At 42.5% G+C, this 16,932-nt stretch overlaps 1 protein-coding gene and 1 long non-coding RNA gene across 5 annotated transcripts in view; one reads left to right on the plus strand and one right to left on the minus strand.

Annotated features, from left to right (window-relative positions):
* The window catches only part of SESTD1 (SEC14 and spectrin domain containing 1), a 53,064-nt gene extending 45,395 nt beyond the window's left edge, over positions 1-7,669 (plus strand). For all 4 annotated transcript variants that reach the window (XM_083708367.1, XM_083708369.1, XM_083708370.1 and 1 more), the window contains exons 14-19: positions 2,172-2,331; positions 4,086-4,167; positions 4,427-4,549; positions 5,999-6,190; positions 6,288-6,409; positions 6,934-7,669. In XM_083708367.1, the coding sequence (XP_083564493.1) occupies positions 2,172-2,331; positions 4,086-4,167; positions 4,427-4,549; positions 5,999-6,190; positions 6,288-6,409; positions 6,934-7,063 (809 nt within the window). In that variant the 3' untranslated portion in view covers positions 7,064-7,669. The remainder of the gene's footprint in view (positions 1-2,171; positions 2,332-4,085; positions 4,168-4,426; positions 4,550-5,998; positions 6,191-6,287; positions 6,410-6,933) is intronic.
* A 1,060-nt stretch (positions 7,670-8,729) lies between these two features.
* Positions 8,730-15,962, minus strand: LOC310833865. The gene is made up of 3 exons (XR_014558972.1): positions 15,765-15,962; positions 11,066-11,171; positions 8,730-9,111 (listed from the first exon to the last, which is right to left on the minus strand). It is a non-coding gene; the product is annotated as an uncharacterized lncRNA (long non-coding RNA).
* Between the last annotated feature and the right edge of the window lie 970 nt (positions 15,963-16,932).

Raw genomic sequence — 16,932 nt, forward strand, 5'->3', positions numbered from 1 at the left:
AGGGGAAAACGGACCTTTCTGGCCACAATTCAGCAATTCATGCAGAAGAGATTGGGTGAGCATGGCAAGCGTTTTCTCAGATGCACATCCCCCTCCCATCCCTTTCTCTGGGGGATAATTACAATTCCCTTTCTTTTAAAAAACAACAGTGCAATGGGGGGGGGGGCACAAGCCTAATTGAATAATTGGATTTGCTTTACAGTTGTTTGGATTTTGGATGCAAACTCTTGGCTTCCTTTTGCAATTGGCTCAAATACTGTTGAGATGTAAAAGTCTTAACAGTACATTTAAATTCATTTGTATTGCAACAAGGAAACATCATAAACAGTGTACGTGAATCCCTGACAATCCACCTGCTTCCAAGGCTTAAAACTTACAAAGCTGCTTTCGTATATTAAATTGCATGTAGAGGAAGTCCATGTGCTGAGACTGGACATTGCAGATGGGCAGCCTCCATGCATAGACCTCTTTACATTTTGGACCTCCATGCAGTTGGGGTTCCAGCTCTCTTGGAAGTCTGTGCATGTAAAGGTCTGTGCATTTAGGCTTCCCTCTTTCAGACACAAGTGTTCAGTGTTTGAACATTACAGTGAGGGTGGGAAAAAACACACCGCATTGTGTCTTCAGCCTGCTGCCCCTTGTGATCATATGGATCCCCTTAGCTTAATTAACAGTTATCATGTGGAGGACGCTTATGATTAAGCTGCATAATATGTCCAGACTTGGAAGATTTGTGCCAGTATTTACAAAGCTTTAAGAAGAAAACTAGGGATGTGGATGGCGCTGTAGTCCAAACCACTGAGCCTCTTGGGCTTGCTGATCAGAAAGTTGGTGGTTCGAATCCCCATGACAGGGTGAGCTCCCGTTGCTCTGTCCCAGCTCCTAGCAGTTCGAAAGCATGCCATTGCAAGTAGATAAACAGGTACTGCTGCGGCAGGAAGGTAAACGGCGTTTCCGTGCGCTGCTCTGGTTTCGGTGTTCTGTTGCGCCAGAAGTGGCTTAGTTATGCTGGCCTCATGATCTGGAAAAATTGTCTGCGGACAAACGCCGGCTCCCTTGGCCTGTAAAGCGAGATGAGTGCTGCAGACCCAGAGTCGTCTGCGACTGGACTTAACTGTCAGGGGTCCTTTACCTTTACCTTTTAAGAAGAAAACTAATATCTTTCATTTTGAAAAACACCTGTTAAACGTAAACTGAGATAATGCATACAATAGTCAAATTAAGAAAGAGGGGAAACTTCAAAATCCCTGCTGTGTGATAGCAGTTCATAAGACTGGAAGGGACACAAATAATTAACATATAAAGCTGCCTTATACTGGGTCAGACAATTGGTCACTGTCTTCCACTGTGTTTCAGTCTTTCTTAGCCCTTAGTATTTCTTTTTTAACTGGTGACACCAGGGTTTCAACCTGTGTCATTCAGCATGCAAGTTGTACGTTTTGCTAGTAAGCTGTGACCTCTTCCCATAATAAATACTAACTTTGTGACTGTAAGAAATTATACTTTTAAAAAAAGATGCAATAGGAAACTTAAACACTAGCTATCTATATGTTTGCACAGTTAGGGTTGACTGGCAGCTTTTGATTGCCAAACTTGCTCATTTTGAAGTCTAGTAAGTTACGTGACGCGGGTGGCGCTGTGGGTAAAAGCCTCAGTGCCTAGGGCTTGCCGATTGAAAGGTTGGCGGTTCGAATCCCCGCGGCGGGGTGCGCTCCCGTTGCTCGGTCCCAGCGCCTGCCAACCTAGCAGTTTGAAAGCACCCCTGGGTGCAAGTAGATAAATAGGAATCGCTTACTGGCGGGAAGGTAAACGGCGTTTCCGTGTGCTGCGCTGGCTTGCCAGATGCAGCTTTGTCATGCTGGCCACGTGACCCGGAAGTGTCTCCGGACAGCGCTGGCCCCTGGCCTCTTAAGTGAGATGGGCGCACAACCCTAGAGTCTGTCAAGACTGGCCCGTACGGGCAGGGGTACCTTTACCTTTACCTTTAAGTTACGTGACATATCATTTATTGAGTGAAATCACTGCAACTAAACTTGCACATGGATGAAGAGAGAATTGGACAGAAATTAATGAGTAGAGGGAATATGTCATTTGTTCACATTTGCACCTGTTTGAGGGTGGGAAATGTACTAGTTCTATGAAACAAAGAATTTGGGTTTTTTGTACCTTAGACTTAGGTCTGCAAGGTTTGCGTGAAAAAGGTCAAAGTCTTCTTGATCAAATATCTAACCAGGCATCTTGGGCTTATGGAAAAGATGTAACCACGGAAAACAAAGAGAATGTTGATCACATCCAGGGAGTGATGGAAGACATGCAGCTCAGGAAGCAAAGGTAATAATTATGCTGCCTAACAGCCCTGAAAAGTTCCCTCTAGCTCAGAAGTTCTCTTAACTGTGCCATTTTGTGTGAAAATTCTGTATGACTTTAAAATTGCTTTAGTTCACTTGATGCCTTTTGATAACTCAGCAACTGCAGTTGTGGTATTCTTTTTAAAGAGAACATTAAGATGTCATAATGTGCCATATAGTACTGCACAAAAGACCAAAGGATCAGGCTGAAAACGAATAGAGTTAATCATGAAAGAGAATAACTTAATAATGAACAAAACCCTGATCTGCTTATATCTGAAAACTGAAAAAAATGTATTCTTTACAAGTTATGACAAAGAAAATGAACTGAAACCAGTCTTGAAAGTCCTTAGGATTTATCTATCAGATGATTATCTTGTAGTGTTTAAATATTAAATCTTTCTCCCCTGATATTAAGACTCAGAGGCTGCCGATCTCAGTCTCCATTTCCTGCTTCTCTATGAGCAAAACAGGCTCTGCTGCTGCTACTTTGTCTAAACCCCAAGAAATGTCCACTGCAAAAGCCACACAGAGATGGAGGTTGGCCCCCAGCAGAAAATTAAAAGCACAAGAAAATGTCAAACATTAAAAACTTCCCTAAACTGCCTTCAGATGTCTTCTAAAAGTCAGATAGTTGTTTATTTCCTTGACATCTGATGGGAGGGCGTTCCACATGGCGGGTGCCACTACCTCTGCCTGGTTCCCTATAACTTGGCTTCTCGCAGCGAGGGAACTGCCAGAAGGCCCTCGGCGCTGGACCTCAGTGTCCGGGCTGAACGATGAAGGTGGAGACGCTCCTTCAGGTATACTGAGCCGAGGCCGTTTAGGGCTTTAAAGGTCAGCACCAACACTTTGAATTGTGCTTGGAAACGTACTGGGAGCCAGTGTAGCTTTTTCAGTACTCATACGTTATATGAGAATAGCAATAGCTAAAAGAAATTATCTCCCTTCACAAGGCAATGGTTTAGGCTTTCCCTCCACCTGCCCTGGATTGTGTGCTATTAATTCATGATAAGTATTTAAGTGACCCAAACTGGATATTGGCAATTTTTAAAAGGTCAGTTTTTTTGGGAGAAATGCAGTGTTTTTGTTGGGCCAGAAATCTCAGTTAAACTAGCAGTACAAAATACAATACAATAACAGTACTTACATAGGTATATCAGGTGATACCTAATATTAGTCATACTAAGAATAGACCCATTGAAACCAGTGGACTTATTCAACTATATTATAACCCCAGACTATTGCCCATCGTGTATGAAGTTGGAGAACTATGTTGGCCAAGAAAGGATAGTGCTTATCAAAATTTTGCTGATTTTTCAAACAGTTCTTTTCATACATTTATATATTTTCATGGTATGTTGTAGTAATGTTTTTACCCAACCTTAGGGTTGCCATATGTCCAGAATTTCCCAGACATAGCCAGGATTTTCGACCATTGGAAAAATTGTCAGGGTGGAAAATCGCTAGATGTGCAGGAAAATCTGGATGAATTGCATGTTGGAAGTGTAGTTTTTGGCAAATTTCCTTAAAAATAACTCAACAAGAAGTTTGCCCCAAAAAGCTCAACTTTTTCACTTTTTGAAGTATGGCAACCCTACCCAATCTTTAGTGGCACATGAAAGAAAGAAAGAGGAATTGTTCATGTGTTGTGTCTACGACGGGAGTGATGGGTTGAGTGCTAGGTAACAGTGTTTAGCTTTCTGATGTGGTTGCCTATTATTCCGCCTTTCACAGATGTGAAGACATGGTAGATGTCAGACGATTGAAGATGCTTCAAATGGTTCAGCTCTTTAAATGTGAAGAGGATGCTGCGCAGGTGAGATTGAGCTTCATATTTATTGTGGCCAGTGTTGTTCATATAAACTTCAAGAGAGAGACAGAGACAGAGACAGAGAGAGAGAGAGAGCGCGCGCCTAGTCAAACATGTTTTGGAAATTTAATAGTTTTGGGTGTTTGGGCACCCCTGTAAAATACACTGCAGACTTCTTATTACTTATTGAGCACATCTGTGACAGATGGATTGTGTTAGTTTAAATGTATTCTGTTTAACAGTCTGTTTCTACTCTTCCCTCTAGGCAGTAGAATGGTTAAGTGAATTACTCGATGCTCTGCTGAAGACCCACACCCGCCTGGGGGACGATGCTCAAGAAACCAAAATTTTGTTGGAAAAGCATCGGAAATTTGTTGATGTAGCACAGGTATATGAAGGATTTCTTTCACTGTGTAAGCAGGCTAGGTGGGTCACTATAGAAAGCTGCCTCTAAGCTTTCTCATTGATATTTAAAATTAGCATTTTCATTTAGACTCTTTTGCTGAGCTTGTTTTCTGAGTACAGTTCTGATTGCCAGAAACCTTGGCTAGATCTGACAAGATTATTCTATTGGAACATCCCCTTGGGGACAACCACAGTCCCCCCCCCCCCAAAGTGTTTTCATGCGTCATAAAATGTACAAGATTGGTTTTGAAATGCTTGAATTCACTTCATATCTGACAAATGTGGAGTGGTTACTCCATGTACCCTGGGCAATCCTCTGCATTATTATTTTTTTAGAAGTTACTTCCCTGATCAGTTATTTGATTTGATAAAGGAACTAATGTGTTCAGACAAGTAAATGATAAACAATAGGACTACTGTGTCCAAAAGCAAGGGACCAAAGGTTTTGGCATGGTTTTACTAAGCAGATGTTAATTGCTGTGCAGATTCAGAGAAGGGTGTTCCTCTGTTGCTACTCAGGGCTTTTCGGGGGGGGGCACTCTCAGCACCTTAATGATCTTCTGGAAGGGCCCAGCAGGAAGAGAGGGGGGGGGGGGGAGACAGCCATAGGGTCCCTTTTTCATGAAAAACAGAACAGGGGCAGGAAGTGAAGATGTTTACCCTGTCACTGTGCTCCTTGACTCCTTTGTAGTTCACAGAGAACAGAAAGGTGGCAGAATATGGGATCTTTCTGCTGAATATTTGAGACCTAGGCAGGGGTGCAGGCCAGAGAGTCTGGTACAGTGGTACCTCGGGTTACATACGCTTCAGGTTAGATACGCTTAAGGTTACAGACTCCGCCTAACCCAGAAATAGTAGCTCGGGTTAAGAACTTTGCTTCAGGATGAGGACAGAAATTGTGTTCCGGTGGCGCGGCGGCAGCAAGAGGCCCCATTAGCTAAAGTGGTGCTTCAGGTTAAGAACAGACCTCCGGAGCGAATTAAGTACTTAACCCGAGGTACCGCTGTACTTGCTGTTGTTGTGCAGGCGAGTGGATTTTTTTAAAAAACATGGTGGGCTTAGGGGAGAACGTTCTCTGTTCTCAAAGCACCTGTATGGGTTTGTGCAGCAGGCTCCATCCATAAAAGTGTGTGCATCCCCTACCTCCCAAGTCAGTTGTTCAGACCAAGCAAACAAACCCCCAAAGGGTTAGCTTTCTGTTTCCCTCGCCTTTCATCCTTCAGTTGGATTTCCCAAGCAAGGCCATTGCAGTTTGTTCTTGCGTTTGGAAAAGTAGGCCGATGTGTTAATAGTCAAATGAAGTGCAAGAACGCCTTGTGACTTTACATTTGAGATATTTTGTGTCTTGCCAATGTGTCGCTCTTTTGTAGTTAGATCTGTCCAAGGATTTGAGATTGAAATTTCACAACTTTCTTCTTTTTCCTTTTTATAGAGTACTTATGATTATGGAAGGCAGTTACTACAGGCTACCGTCGTTTTGTGTCAGTCTCTGCGATGCACTTCTAGGTCCTCAGGAGACACACTTCCAAAGCTGAACAGAGTCTGGAAACAATTCACCATCACTTCCGAAGAGCGAGTAACTAGGCTGGAGATGGCTGTCGCTTTTCATTCAAATGCTGAAAAAGTTAGTTGCTACCAGCTACCAACATACGAATATTGCTCTGTTGTTTTAAGTGAACTCTGGAAGCAATTTTCTTTTTCTTAATACCACTTTGTTACAGGTTTTGCAAGAATGCCCAGACCAGCCTGAATCTATAAATGACCAGGAACAATTTGATGAGATTGAAGCTGTTGGAAAATCACTTCTGGATAGATTAACAGTACCTGTTGTTTATCCTGATGGGTATGTAGCTCATCCTTAGAATATGATTTTTCTAAAATGCTTTAGTTTGCAATACAAGTCAAACAGATTTTAAATGAGGGAGACATGCAAATACTGCAGCTGAAATATTCAATTTGGAAAAAGAGCAAGTAGTCAGATGCTATAGCAAAAAGTTAAATATTTAAATAAAATTTATTTCTTTACAATGTCATCAAAAGGTATCTTTAATCGAGATGCGCACCCATCAATTGCTTCACAGAGTAGAATTAAATGAATGAATGCAATGTTTATTGCTCATAAATTGAAGCCGCTCCAAACAAATCACATTAGTTCGAATATGTACTATCAAAGTTTTGAGTCTGGTGTAAAAATAATGGTGGCATAACATCCATATTCATCAGTAAGGTCTGGGACCTCATCCTAAGACAATTCAGTACTGTACTAGCCAGGTGTAGTGTAAAGTAATTGTGCGTGTGTTTTTTAATCAAATTGGTATCCACTGAGAACAAATCCCATGTGCCTTGCTTGTTTTTTCTTTGTTTTAGTACTGAACAGTACTTTGGGAGCCCGAGTGATATGGCTTCTACAGCTGAACACATTAGAGAGAAGATAAAGCTGGTTTGTTTGAAAAAACAGCAGCTGAGACAACCAGAAGTCTGTACAACAGAGAGCTAATAGTGTCCATTTGCCAGTTCATAAGATGTCTCTACGTTACCCAGCATGTCATCTGCATTCTGCGCCTGCCATAATACATTAAAACGCATTTCTACAGCTGTTATGAAAGAATCCCGTCCTTCTTGAAGTAAAAACTTACTCTACATTTTAACAGTGTATTTCTACCAAGCCATAATTATTTAACATGCTACGAAACCATAGACTTTAAATATTATCAAAAGGAACTGAAAATATTGCACTGAACCCTTCTTTCTCTGAAGCTTTCCCCCCCAACCAGTCGGCTGCTTCTTTGCCTCAGCAGCTGATGCAAGCTTTGAATGGTGCTAATAAGTACAAGTTCCGTACAGAATAGTAATTCTCATTATTCTCCAGATGATGTAGTATTTTTAGGCTGTAGGCAAGCTACCTGTTGTTTAGACAGTGGTGACCCTATAGTTATAATTTGTATTACTTTTCAAATGGTCCCTTTTATTGTGCCAATATACATCCTGCCCATCAAATCTTTGAAATTCATTATAGTTGATTTCCCCCCACCCCCTTCCAATTTGTATGGATAATGTATTGAAAGCTGTTTTGTGCTTAATAAAATCCATCTTTTTAAAATCTCACCATCTTTTATGCAAGCCTGTGTTTCCTAATGTGTAGCAGACCTTCATCTGTAGCAGTGGGAAGGGCAGCCCCTTCCTTTGCCTTCCAACTTCGGAACAAACATTCCTGGATCAGGGGTGGAAAAAAAAACATCTTAATAAGTAAGCCTCACATTTCTTCTGTTGACTAAATTCAAAAGATCTGAGCCAAGCAGAAAAGAGAAGGGAGGCGCTTATCAGCAATATTGGTGCTCAATTTCCTCCTGCCTTCGTGAGAGGTGTGGCAGAGAATGTACATCTTTCCTATGTACAGCTCTCTGCAGAAAGGGCAGAAGATTTGAATGTTCTAAAAAGAAAAACTCAAGAGATATAAGGAAGCAAGTGAAACAGTTCAGATAATGAATGATGAGAGGGTTTGTTGGGGTGAGTTTCGCCTCCAACATGTCATTTTTCCCCACATCCCCCCCTTTCTGTACTAGTGAACATTGCAAGTGCGTTCTTTTAGTTAACATGCTATTTCCTGAATAAGCTCATGTTAAATAGGTAGTTGGTATGTAGTTTCCCAAATCGATAAAAGATTATTACACATAGGACATAAGATTCAAGCTAATTATGTGTATTTGCTCTTTCAATCTGCAAAAACCAAATAAAAAAATATTTTATATTTATGCAGTATGGGATTTTCAGTGTTTTTTAAAACTCGTAGAAAGGCAAGATAATAGCAGGAAGCAGTTTTACATGCCCCTGTATTTTTTAGCTACCCTTTGTATAAGATTATCAAAGTGCTCTATCACCTCGGCTCTTAAAAGGAGCAAACTTTTACACTAATGCTGCTGCTTTGAAAATCAGGCTTCAATTTGGGCATTAGGAATGTAGCTCGCATATGACTCCCTTCTCTGCTCCCTTCCTCTCATGTAGTCAAAGTCTGTAGGGGCTGCCAAACTGGCTTGGACATGGGAATAGTATTAGAAGCTCCTTTCCCAAGACACATGGCCTGATAAGATGGGTAGCAATATGCTCTGAGTGATTTTTTTTTGGGGGGGGGGTTACACATACATATTTTAGGTGGGGGGGGCGAGGAGAGTGGGCAGTTCCATGCGCAAACATGAATTATTGCACTAGTTACTAGTTACTTAAAGCTGCACTGGATTGGTTAAACAATCTCTGTTTAGTCCAAAGTGTGCAGAATTGTACCACTAGCATTATGGAAATTCACTGGTAGTTTCTTGCTTCCCATATTTTCTTTTTCAAGAAAAAGGGGAGGGCGCAGATCTATGTTGGAAGGTCGCAACCCTTCCCTTTAACAGCTCACGCACAAACACAGACACACCACGTCCCTCACCTTACGCAGATGCCATTGGAGACGTCACAAGAAATTGGTCAGGAGAGCTTGCAAATGTGAATTTTCCCGCTTGTCTTGATCCTTCGTGGGAAATCAGGAACATCCCTGATGGTAGCCTGCTAAGAGAAGGCAGCTCACGGTTATGCCTGTCAAAGCTGTCACATCCTCATCCTCCTGTTACCTCGGGGAACTTCCCTAGGGCTGTGGGGGCAAAAGAGAATCTGCATCCCCAGCCTACAGGCTCTCTCATTGGTGGGAGAAAATGCATGAGAAAATGCTTTGTACTCCAGGAATCCTGGGCAGAAAATTCCTGGGCAGCCGTCACAGCTCCAGCATCATTTGGAGAGTCTTCTCTCATCGGGGATGTGTAGCCTCACCTGCTCCCTGGTGAGAGAGGAGTTGTGACAGAAGGATGCTAAAAGGGGTTCCTTTTGAGTGCTGCTAGGGCACAGAGCATATCTCCTTGGAGACTGGGCTACAGGAGTGAGCTCCAGCCTGATCTGCAAAAACGGCTGTTCTACTTTCTCCTTGCCCTAGGTATGCCTTTGTAAAGGAGGGTTCTCGAGTAGGGAGAGAAGGTAAAGTTGAGCATCTTGCATATGTTCAGAGTGAATGCACTGAAAGATCCATCGTGAGTAATAGCTTTGGCCACTTGTGAAGGATTTTGCCCTTTCAGGGCAAAGAGTGAGAAGCTCATGCATCCCTAAATGTCATTAGACATTTCTCACATACTTCCAGTGAAGCTGTTACCATAGGTGCTAGAAATAGTCTTTTTTTTTAAAAAAAAAAAAAAGAGTCATATGGAATAATAGATCTGGAGCTCTGTGTTTAATTGCTTGCATTGGTTGGAAAGCAGAACAGGTTAGGGTATCCTGATTTTTTGTTTTCTAGAAAACCTTCATGCATATGTCCATAATCTGTAAGTGATTTCTTCTCTCTCTCTCTCTCTCTCTCTCTCTCTCTCTCTCTGCTGTACTCAACTAAGCTGCTTACGCATAATTGAAATTGTCAAATCTGTAATGATTCTAGTACAGTCATTGCCGACATAATCTCTCAATGTTCTTTGGCAAGAAAACTATAATTACATTTAACGTGCATTAATAAATGTAATAAACCGCTACATTTCACTTACTTTTACAGTACATTTATATAATTGAAAATAAGGTTTACAGTACATTGCAATGGATTGATTTTCTTTTTCTGCTCCCTGTAGAAATTTGTAGAAACTCTACAAATTTGAAGTAGAGTTTAGAAGTTCAAAGTTCTTCTTTTAACTCCTTTGGATCAGATGATTGTACCCAAAAGGAAGAATGGTTTTGAGCATGCGGTAACGAAGCGGCAGCTGCTTCGCCGCCTAGCAGGGCTCAGCCCCAAGCAACAGAGGACAAAAACATGACTTTGAAGGCTAATGAATGCACTAAGTTCAAGCTACACAGTTCACTGGGGGTTAGGCACAGACGCCTGGCAAGGCAATATCTGCTGAGTTTGCCTAGTGCACACATCTCTGACCTAGCCTAGTTTCATCTCTCTTGAAAGAGAGCAGTCCAGAGTAACATTTGAACCACTGTGGTAAGAAATTTCAGGGGCAATTATTAGTCTGCTGTAACAAGAACAAAGACATCTTTTATAAGTTGCTTTGGGTTACCTTAGTCAAAAGAAGACCAATGCTTTTTTAAAGTCCTGTGGCATTTGTCTTTGAGTGTGGGGCACGGAGTGGAATCTCACCCCCCCACACACACACTTATTTGGGAGGGAATATGTATTTGAGTCATCTGCCTGCAATCCTCATACCAGTAGCTCAGATGTAAAAGGATGTGAGTGGTGGCTAGCTCTTCTATGTGGGGGAAGCTTATAGCTTCATCTTGAACATGAATTTAGGGGTTTAACCTGTCCAGCCTACTTTAAAAGATAGGCCAAATCAAAACACTTTGAAGACTGGTGGGGTAAGCAGACGTAGAAATACCAAAGGCAAACATCATTTAATGACATTTGAAGCCCAGGAGGACTTTTGCTCTTGCCAAATGCCATTTCCATTTCAAGCGCTAGAATAGAAAACATTTGGAAGGCACTTACGTCTAACTTCCCGGAGGTTGTACTGCTCTGGAAGGAAGAAGGCAGAAGCAGCGTTGGGTCACTTTTGTCCTTGGTCCTTATTGGCTTATTTAGCTATGACTCCCTTCTGCAAAACAATAAAACTTCAGTAGTATTTATCCGATTGCTAGCCTTTCCTTACATCAACAATTAAGTATATGGATGTGACGGTCCTGTAGCAGTGCTTATTTGTAAATTTATAAATGACAGGTACCAAAGACTTATTTACTCCGTCACAACTAGAGAAGCCATGTAGAGGCAAGTTGCTGCTATCATTCACAAAACTGTACTGCTGTAGCCCAGAGAGTGTGGAAGCAATGGAGGAATAGTGTCTCTCCTCTGATCTCTCTTTTATTTTATTATATTTTATTTTGTGTATGTGCCTAGAAGGACACATTTCTAAATATCTTAATACAATCTTTTTTTTAAAAGAGCACTTAAGTGTCGTCGTCCCCTTAAGTCTAGCCATAGGGCCAGTGCTTTTTTCCCTGGGGTGACGCATACCCCTAAACATTTTGTGAATCTTTGTACAGTGGTACCTCGGGTTAAGTACTTAATTCGTTCCGGAGGTCTGGTCTTAATCTGCAACTGTTCTTAACCTGAAGCACCACTTTAGCTAATGGGGCCTCCTGCTGCCGCCGCACCGCCGGAGCCCGATTTCTGTTTTTATCCTGAAGCAAAGTTCTTAACCTGAAGCACTATTTCTGGGTTAGCGGAGTCTGTAACCTGAAGCGTATGTAACCTGAAGCGTATGTAACCCGAGGCACCACTGTACTTTTGTCCACTTACTATATTTATTTCCCCCGATTTGAACTATAAAATGGTGATTTTCTTGAATCAAAATGAGAGTACTCCTAAACATTTTTTAAGAAAGAAAGCACTGCATATGACTAATATATCAAAGTTTCCAGTTCAGCCATCCTTTAATATAATAGAATCATATAGTTGGAGGCATCCTGAGGATGCTCTAGTCAACCCCCCCCCCTGCAACCTTGACATTATCAGCATCACACTCTAACCAACCAAGTTATCATGCTTTATTGTCCAGTGCTTTATTAAAAATAAAAAAACCATATAAACACTGGCCTACCAACCCATATAGAATCACAGAATTATAGAGTTGGAAGGGACCACAAGGGCCATCGAGTCAAACCCCCTGCAATGCAGGACTCTCTTGCCCAATGTGGGGCTCACACCAATGACCCTGAGATGAAGAGTCTTATGCTCTACCAATTGATCTTTCCCAGGTCTAGTATGGACCACAGTTCTGGAGTTTGTGTGTAGGGTTGACCGTACAGTTACTTTACAGATTAGACTGTGCTTGATAATTCTTTTTATGGCCACAGACATGCGATTTTGAGTGTGACGCCCAATGTCAATGCCTTGCCCATTATTTGAATATTACACCCCAGCAATAAAGTCCGTATAGTTAAAGCTATGGTTTTCCCATAGTGATGTATGGAAGTGAGAGCTGGACCATAAAGAAGGCTGATCGCCAAAGAATAGTTGCTTTTTAATTATGGTGCTGGAGAAGACTCTTGAGAGTCCCATGGACTACAAGAAGATCAAACCTATCCATTCTGAAGGAAATCAGCTCTGAGTGCTCACTGGAAGGACAGATCGTGAAGCTGAGGCTCCAATACTTTGGCCACCTCATGAGAAGAGAAGACTCCCTGGAAAAGACCCTGATGTTGGGAAAGATGGAGGGCACAAGGAGAAGGGGACGACAGAGGACGAGATGGTTGGACAGTGTTCTCGAAGCTACTAGCATGAGTTTGACCAAACTGCAGGAGGCAGTGGAAGACAGGAGTGCCTGGCGTGCTCTGGTCCATGGGGTCACGAAGAGTCGGACACGACTAAACGACTAAACAACAACAACCCCAGCAATGCTACGGGCAGTTCATGGTCTGTTTCGTCTTCCTTGAAATGTTCTAAATTGGGGGTTGGCTACTTGGCTATCCACACGATGACTCAGCCATCTGGTCCATTTCTCGTGTTTCAAGCTTCCTTAAAACACCTTGGAGGGAGGGATGGAAGGCTGTGCAAATGATGAGTGGATAAATTATCCTCACTGCTATGTGCTGGTCTTTTTCTTCATGCCTCTGATGCAGTCAACCAGCACTCTCCATGTCCCACTTTCTACAGCAGCATGCCCACATACACCCACCTGGAGGGTCCTAAAAAAGATTGTTAAGCATCTAAGCTTACCAGCATCCAGGTCCACCTCTCCATTCAGAAAGGCAGTTTCGTGCATTAAAATTTTGTAGCTAAGAACGGATGTCTGAACAAGAGATAACACACGAAAGCAGTTCACTTATGGAGATTATGTATATAAATTGAGGGTTTTGCCAGCCAGAACAAATTACAGTTAACGTATGTCCAAATGACAAGTGATTGTGGTGCGTGCACATGGCCCCGAACCCAGAGGTGACCCAGAAATGTCATGAGACGTGTCACAAAAGTGGTGGAACAGGAGTAGGGCAGAATGGGGTGCTCGTACACAAGCCACCGATGCACATGGGTTGGGAAGGGAATCCCTGTGCAAAATGGTCATTGACTGTATATAAACACAAGGGACACCCATCTTTTCATGTTTACTGTTCCTGTATACAGTTTTGTAGGCAAACATATAAATATAAAGATATAAACATATGTGAAGAATCCTTCAGCAGTTGAACGCACAGTATTCTGGATCCCAAGGTGCATAGTGAAAATATATAGACCCTCGACAGATAGACAACACTTGTCGGTCTGAATTTATTTTCCAGGGTCCTCTGGTGGTGAAAATACCAAATGTCATGAGCTCGTTGGGATTAGCGTCTTGCAGTGGAGACTAAGAGTCTCCAGAAATGTGTGTAAAAATAAGTAATGCACAAAAATAAAAGCAAGGAGGCTTAATCCCTTCTTTCCCTATTTCTGGCCTTGCTGGGAGTTTGGGTTCTATGTTGCCGACTTTACATTCTGTCTTGGACGCAATTGTTTGCAGGTAAGAAACCTTTCGTTTTGTGCTACCTCCCACTGTCCCAGTGATTTAATGCATTCCAAAACGTGGACACTGCAAGATGTGCAGCACAGTATGTTCACTCAGCAGTAAGTCTCAGGGAGTGCAATTGGGCTTGCTCTCAGGTAAGTGGCTATAGCATTGCAACCCTAAACCAATTTATGTGGCTGAAAAATGCATTTATTTTTGTGCAATTCAAGCATGTTTATGTGCAAAATATATATTCTACATTACCAAGAGATAAAGTTGTGGAAACTGACAGAATGCAACCACAACAATTTAACCATAGTGGAAAATTCAGAATTTTACAAATGGAAGTTATGCCCCATAAACTTTTACTGAGTGACTTCTTAGCAGTCTGGGGAGAATTGGTATTGAGAGTTATTTTCAGTGTAAGTCAGAAGAAAGCAGTAAAAAAGCAGCCCTTCCAGTGTGCTGGAAGCAAAAAGCACCAGAATTTGTGTGCTTTTAATGCCATGCTTTCCTTTATTCATATTCCCTCTGCTACAGCAGTCCTAAAAATATCTTTGGGGGGGAAACCACAAAAACGTATGATGTGAAATTCAGGGATTTTTAAAACACCAATTTCTTGCTGTACGCAGCCTAAGCACTTAAGTTTGTTGATTTCACATTCTCTCTGTCTTGGCAAGGGTTATAAATACTGGATCTGTGACAACATATCCCGAGTATCGCTGCTGACTTTCCAAGCATGCACGGATTGCAGTTGATCCTCATTCCAAACTGGACAGAGCTGGGCCGTATGGAAAATCCTTGCATTTGTCATTCATGTTTCATAACAAATGCAGAGAGGAATTAATCCACAGAATGCAAGTTTCATTTCTGCCCACTCATTCTATTTGTGGCAATTAAGGGTAACGAGTGGGTGGGCGGGCTTAGGATCCTGCTGCCTCCAGAGACAGGTTGAGTCAGCAGCAGTGGCCAACACAAGCAGCCGCTCCTGACATTTTTGTTTTGTTTCCCTCAGAATGCCTAACCACAGAGTAAGTCCAGGCACCTGAATGGAAATGACAGCTGCTGGACACAAAAAAAAGTTAGCCACTACGGTGGGGGGGGGGGGGAGATGTTTTTGAAAGGGGCAAGGAGAAAAATAGACAAGAAAGAACATAAGCAACCAAAATACCTATAGTCATAAAAATGCAAAACATACATAAATATGTAAATACATAAAAATGTAAAAATATCTTTTTAGTCAGACCCAAAGCCGGATTTAAGTTTGGTGAGGCCCTAAGCTACTGAAGGTAATGGGGCCCTTTGTATGTCCAGCTGTCCTTTGTCAACAACAAATTGTCACTGTTTTTTGTGTTGAATATATGCTATATGGTAATTTATGGACCTAATAGGTATCTAAAGCCATTTGCACATGCAGAATGTAGGCACCCTATATATAGAAATGAACAAACCAGTGATATTTTAGGGAGCAGGCTAGCAGGCGGGGCCCATGACTTACATCACAGGAGCCTACACAACACAAAACACTGTTGCTGTATGTAGGTTTTATTTTATTTGTTTTTTTATCTTATATTTTGGAAATGTACAATTTTTTCCCCTTAAATTTTTTTTTTTTTGGGGGGGGGGGGGCTAAGCTACAGCTTGTTTAGCTTATACGTAAATCCGGCACTGGTCAGACCATTGGTCCACTGGGCTCAATACTGCCAATACCTGGATAATAACCTAAAATGGGTCTGCTGGATCAGACCAAAGGCCCATCTTAGTCCAGCATCTTGTTCTTGCAGTGGTCGACTAGATGCCTATGGGAAGCCTGCAGCACAGGATTTGAGGGGGGAAAACTGAGGGGAAGCATCGGGCTCGCCTCAATTTATTCCTCATGGGGGGCGGGAAACGCTCCTGGGGGATCCCTGGAACCAGGCCTGCCTGTCAAAGGCCAACCTGCTGCTGGATTGTTGGCCAGGCCCATGCCACCTGACCGTTTAAGGTAAGCGCACTTGAGCAGCAATTTCTGTCCACCTGAGATTTCCAGCAACAGGTATTCAGAGGTATTTCCCAATCCTAGCTGGAGCTGCTGGGATTGAACTGGGGTGTTTCTGCATACTAAATAGAAGTTCTACCCCTGAGCTGTAGCCCTACTGGATCCCTGCCAGATCAGGCGAAAAGGCCCGTCTACTCCTGCATCCTGCTCTGGCAGGAGCTAGTTGGATGCCTGGGGGGAGCTAACAAGGAGGTGCTGAAGGCAAATGTCACCCCCTTTCTCACACAGGGTAGTCGCTGCAGCCCCTCAAACATTTCAGTTGCTCTTTTACGAACCTTCTCTGGCTCTAAAATATCCCTTTCTGAGGTGAGGCACCCAACGCTGCACACAATATGGCAGTCCCGCTTGCACCATGGATTTGTATTATGATATTGGCAGTTTTATTTTGAATTCCTAATGGTGCTTAATATGGAATTCGCCTTTTTCACAGCTGCTGCACGTATTTAAGTAGGGCCCCAAGCTAGGGGGGGAAGTGCACATTCTTATTGTTTGCTAAAAATCCTTTGCAAAATATTGCTTATCTTTTGTTTACAAGAGGGAGGGAGGGAGGGAGGGAAGGAGAGAGGGGGAAAACCCCTGCTCATATACTTTTAGTCAACTTCCCACACTGAAGTTTTTTAGTTCTGTTTGATGTCTTCACATTTTTGGCATGCAGCAAATCCCTGTGCACTACTTGCCTTTATGCTCTGCTCCATAGGAAGCTGCCTTATCAAATCATTGGCCCATATAGCTCAGCAGAAGCTACATGGACGAGTGGCAGCAGCTGTCCAGAGTTTTGGGCAGGTGTTTTTCTTACTCTTATATCTGGAAATGTTGGGGACTGAACCTGGGTCACATCCA

The sequence above is a fragment of the Podarcis gaigeae genome (genome assembly GCF_964106915.1).
Source record: "Podarcis gaigeae genome assembly, chromosome: 1".
In the NCBI taxonomy this organism is placed as follows: domain Eukaryota; kingdom Metazoa; phylum Chordata; class Lepidosauria; order Squamata; family Lacertidae; genus Podarcis; species Podarcis gaigeae.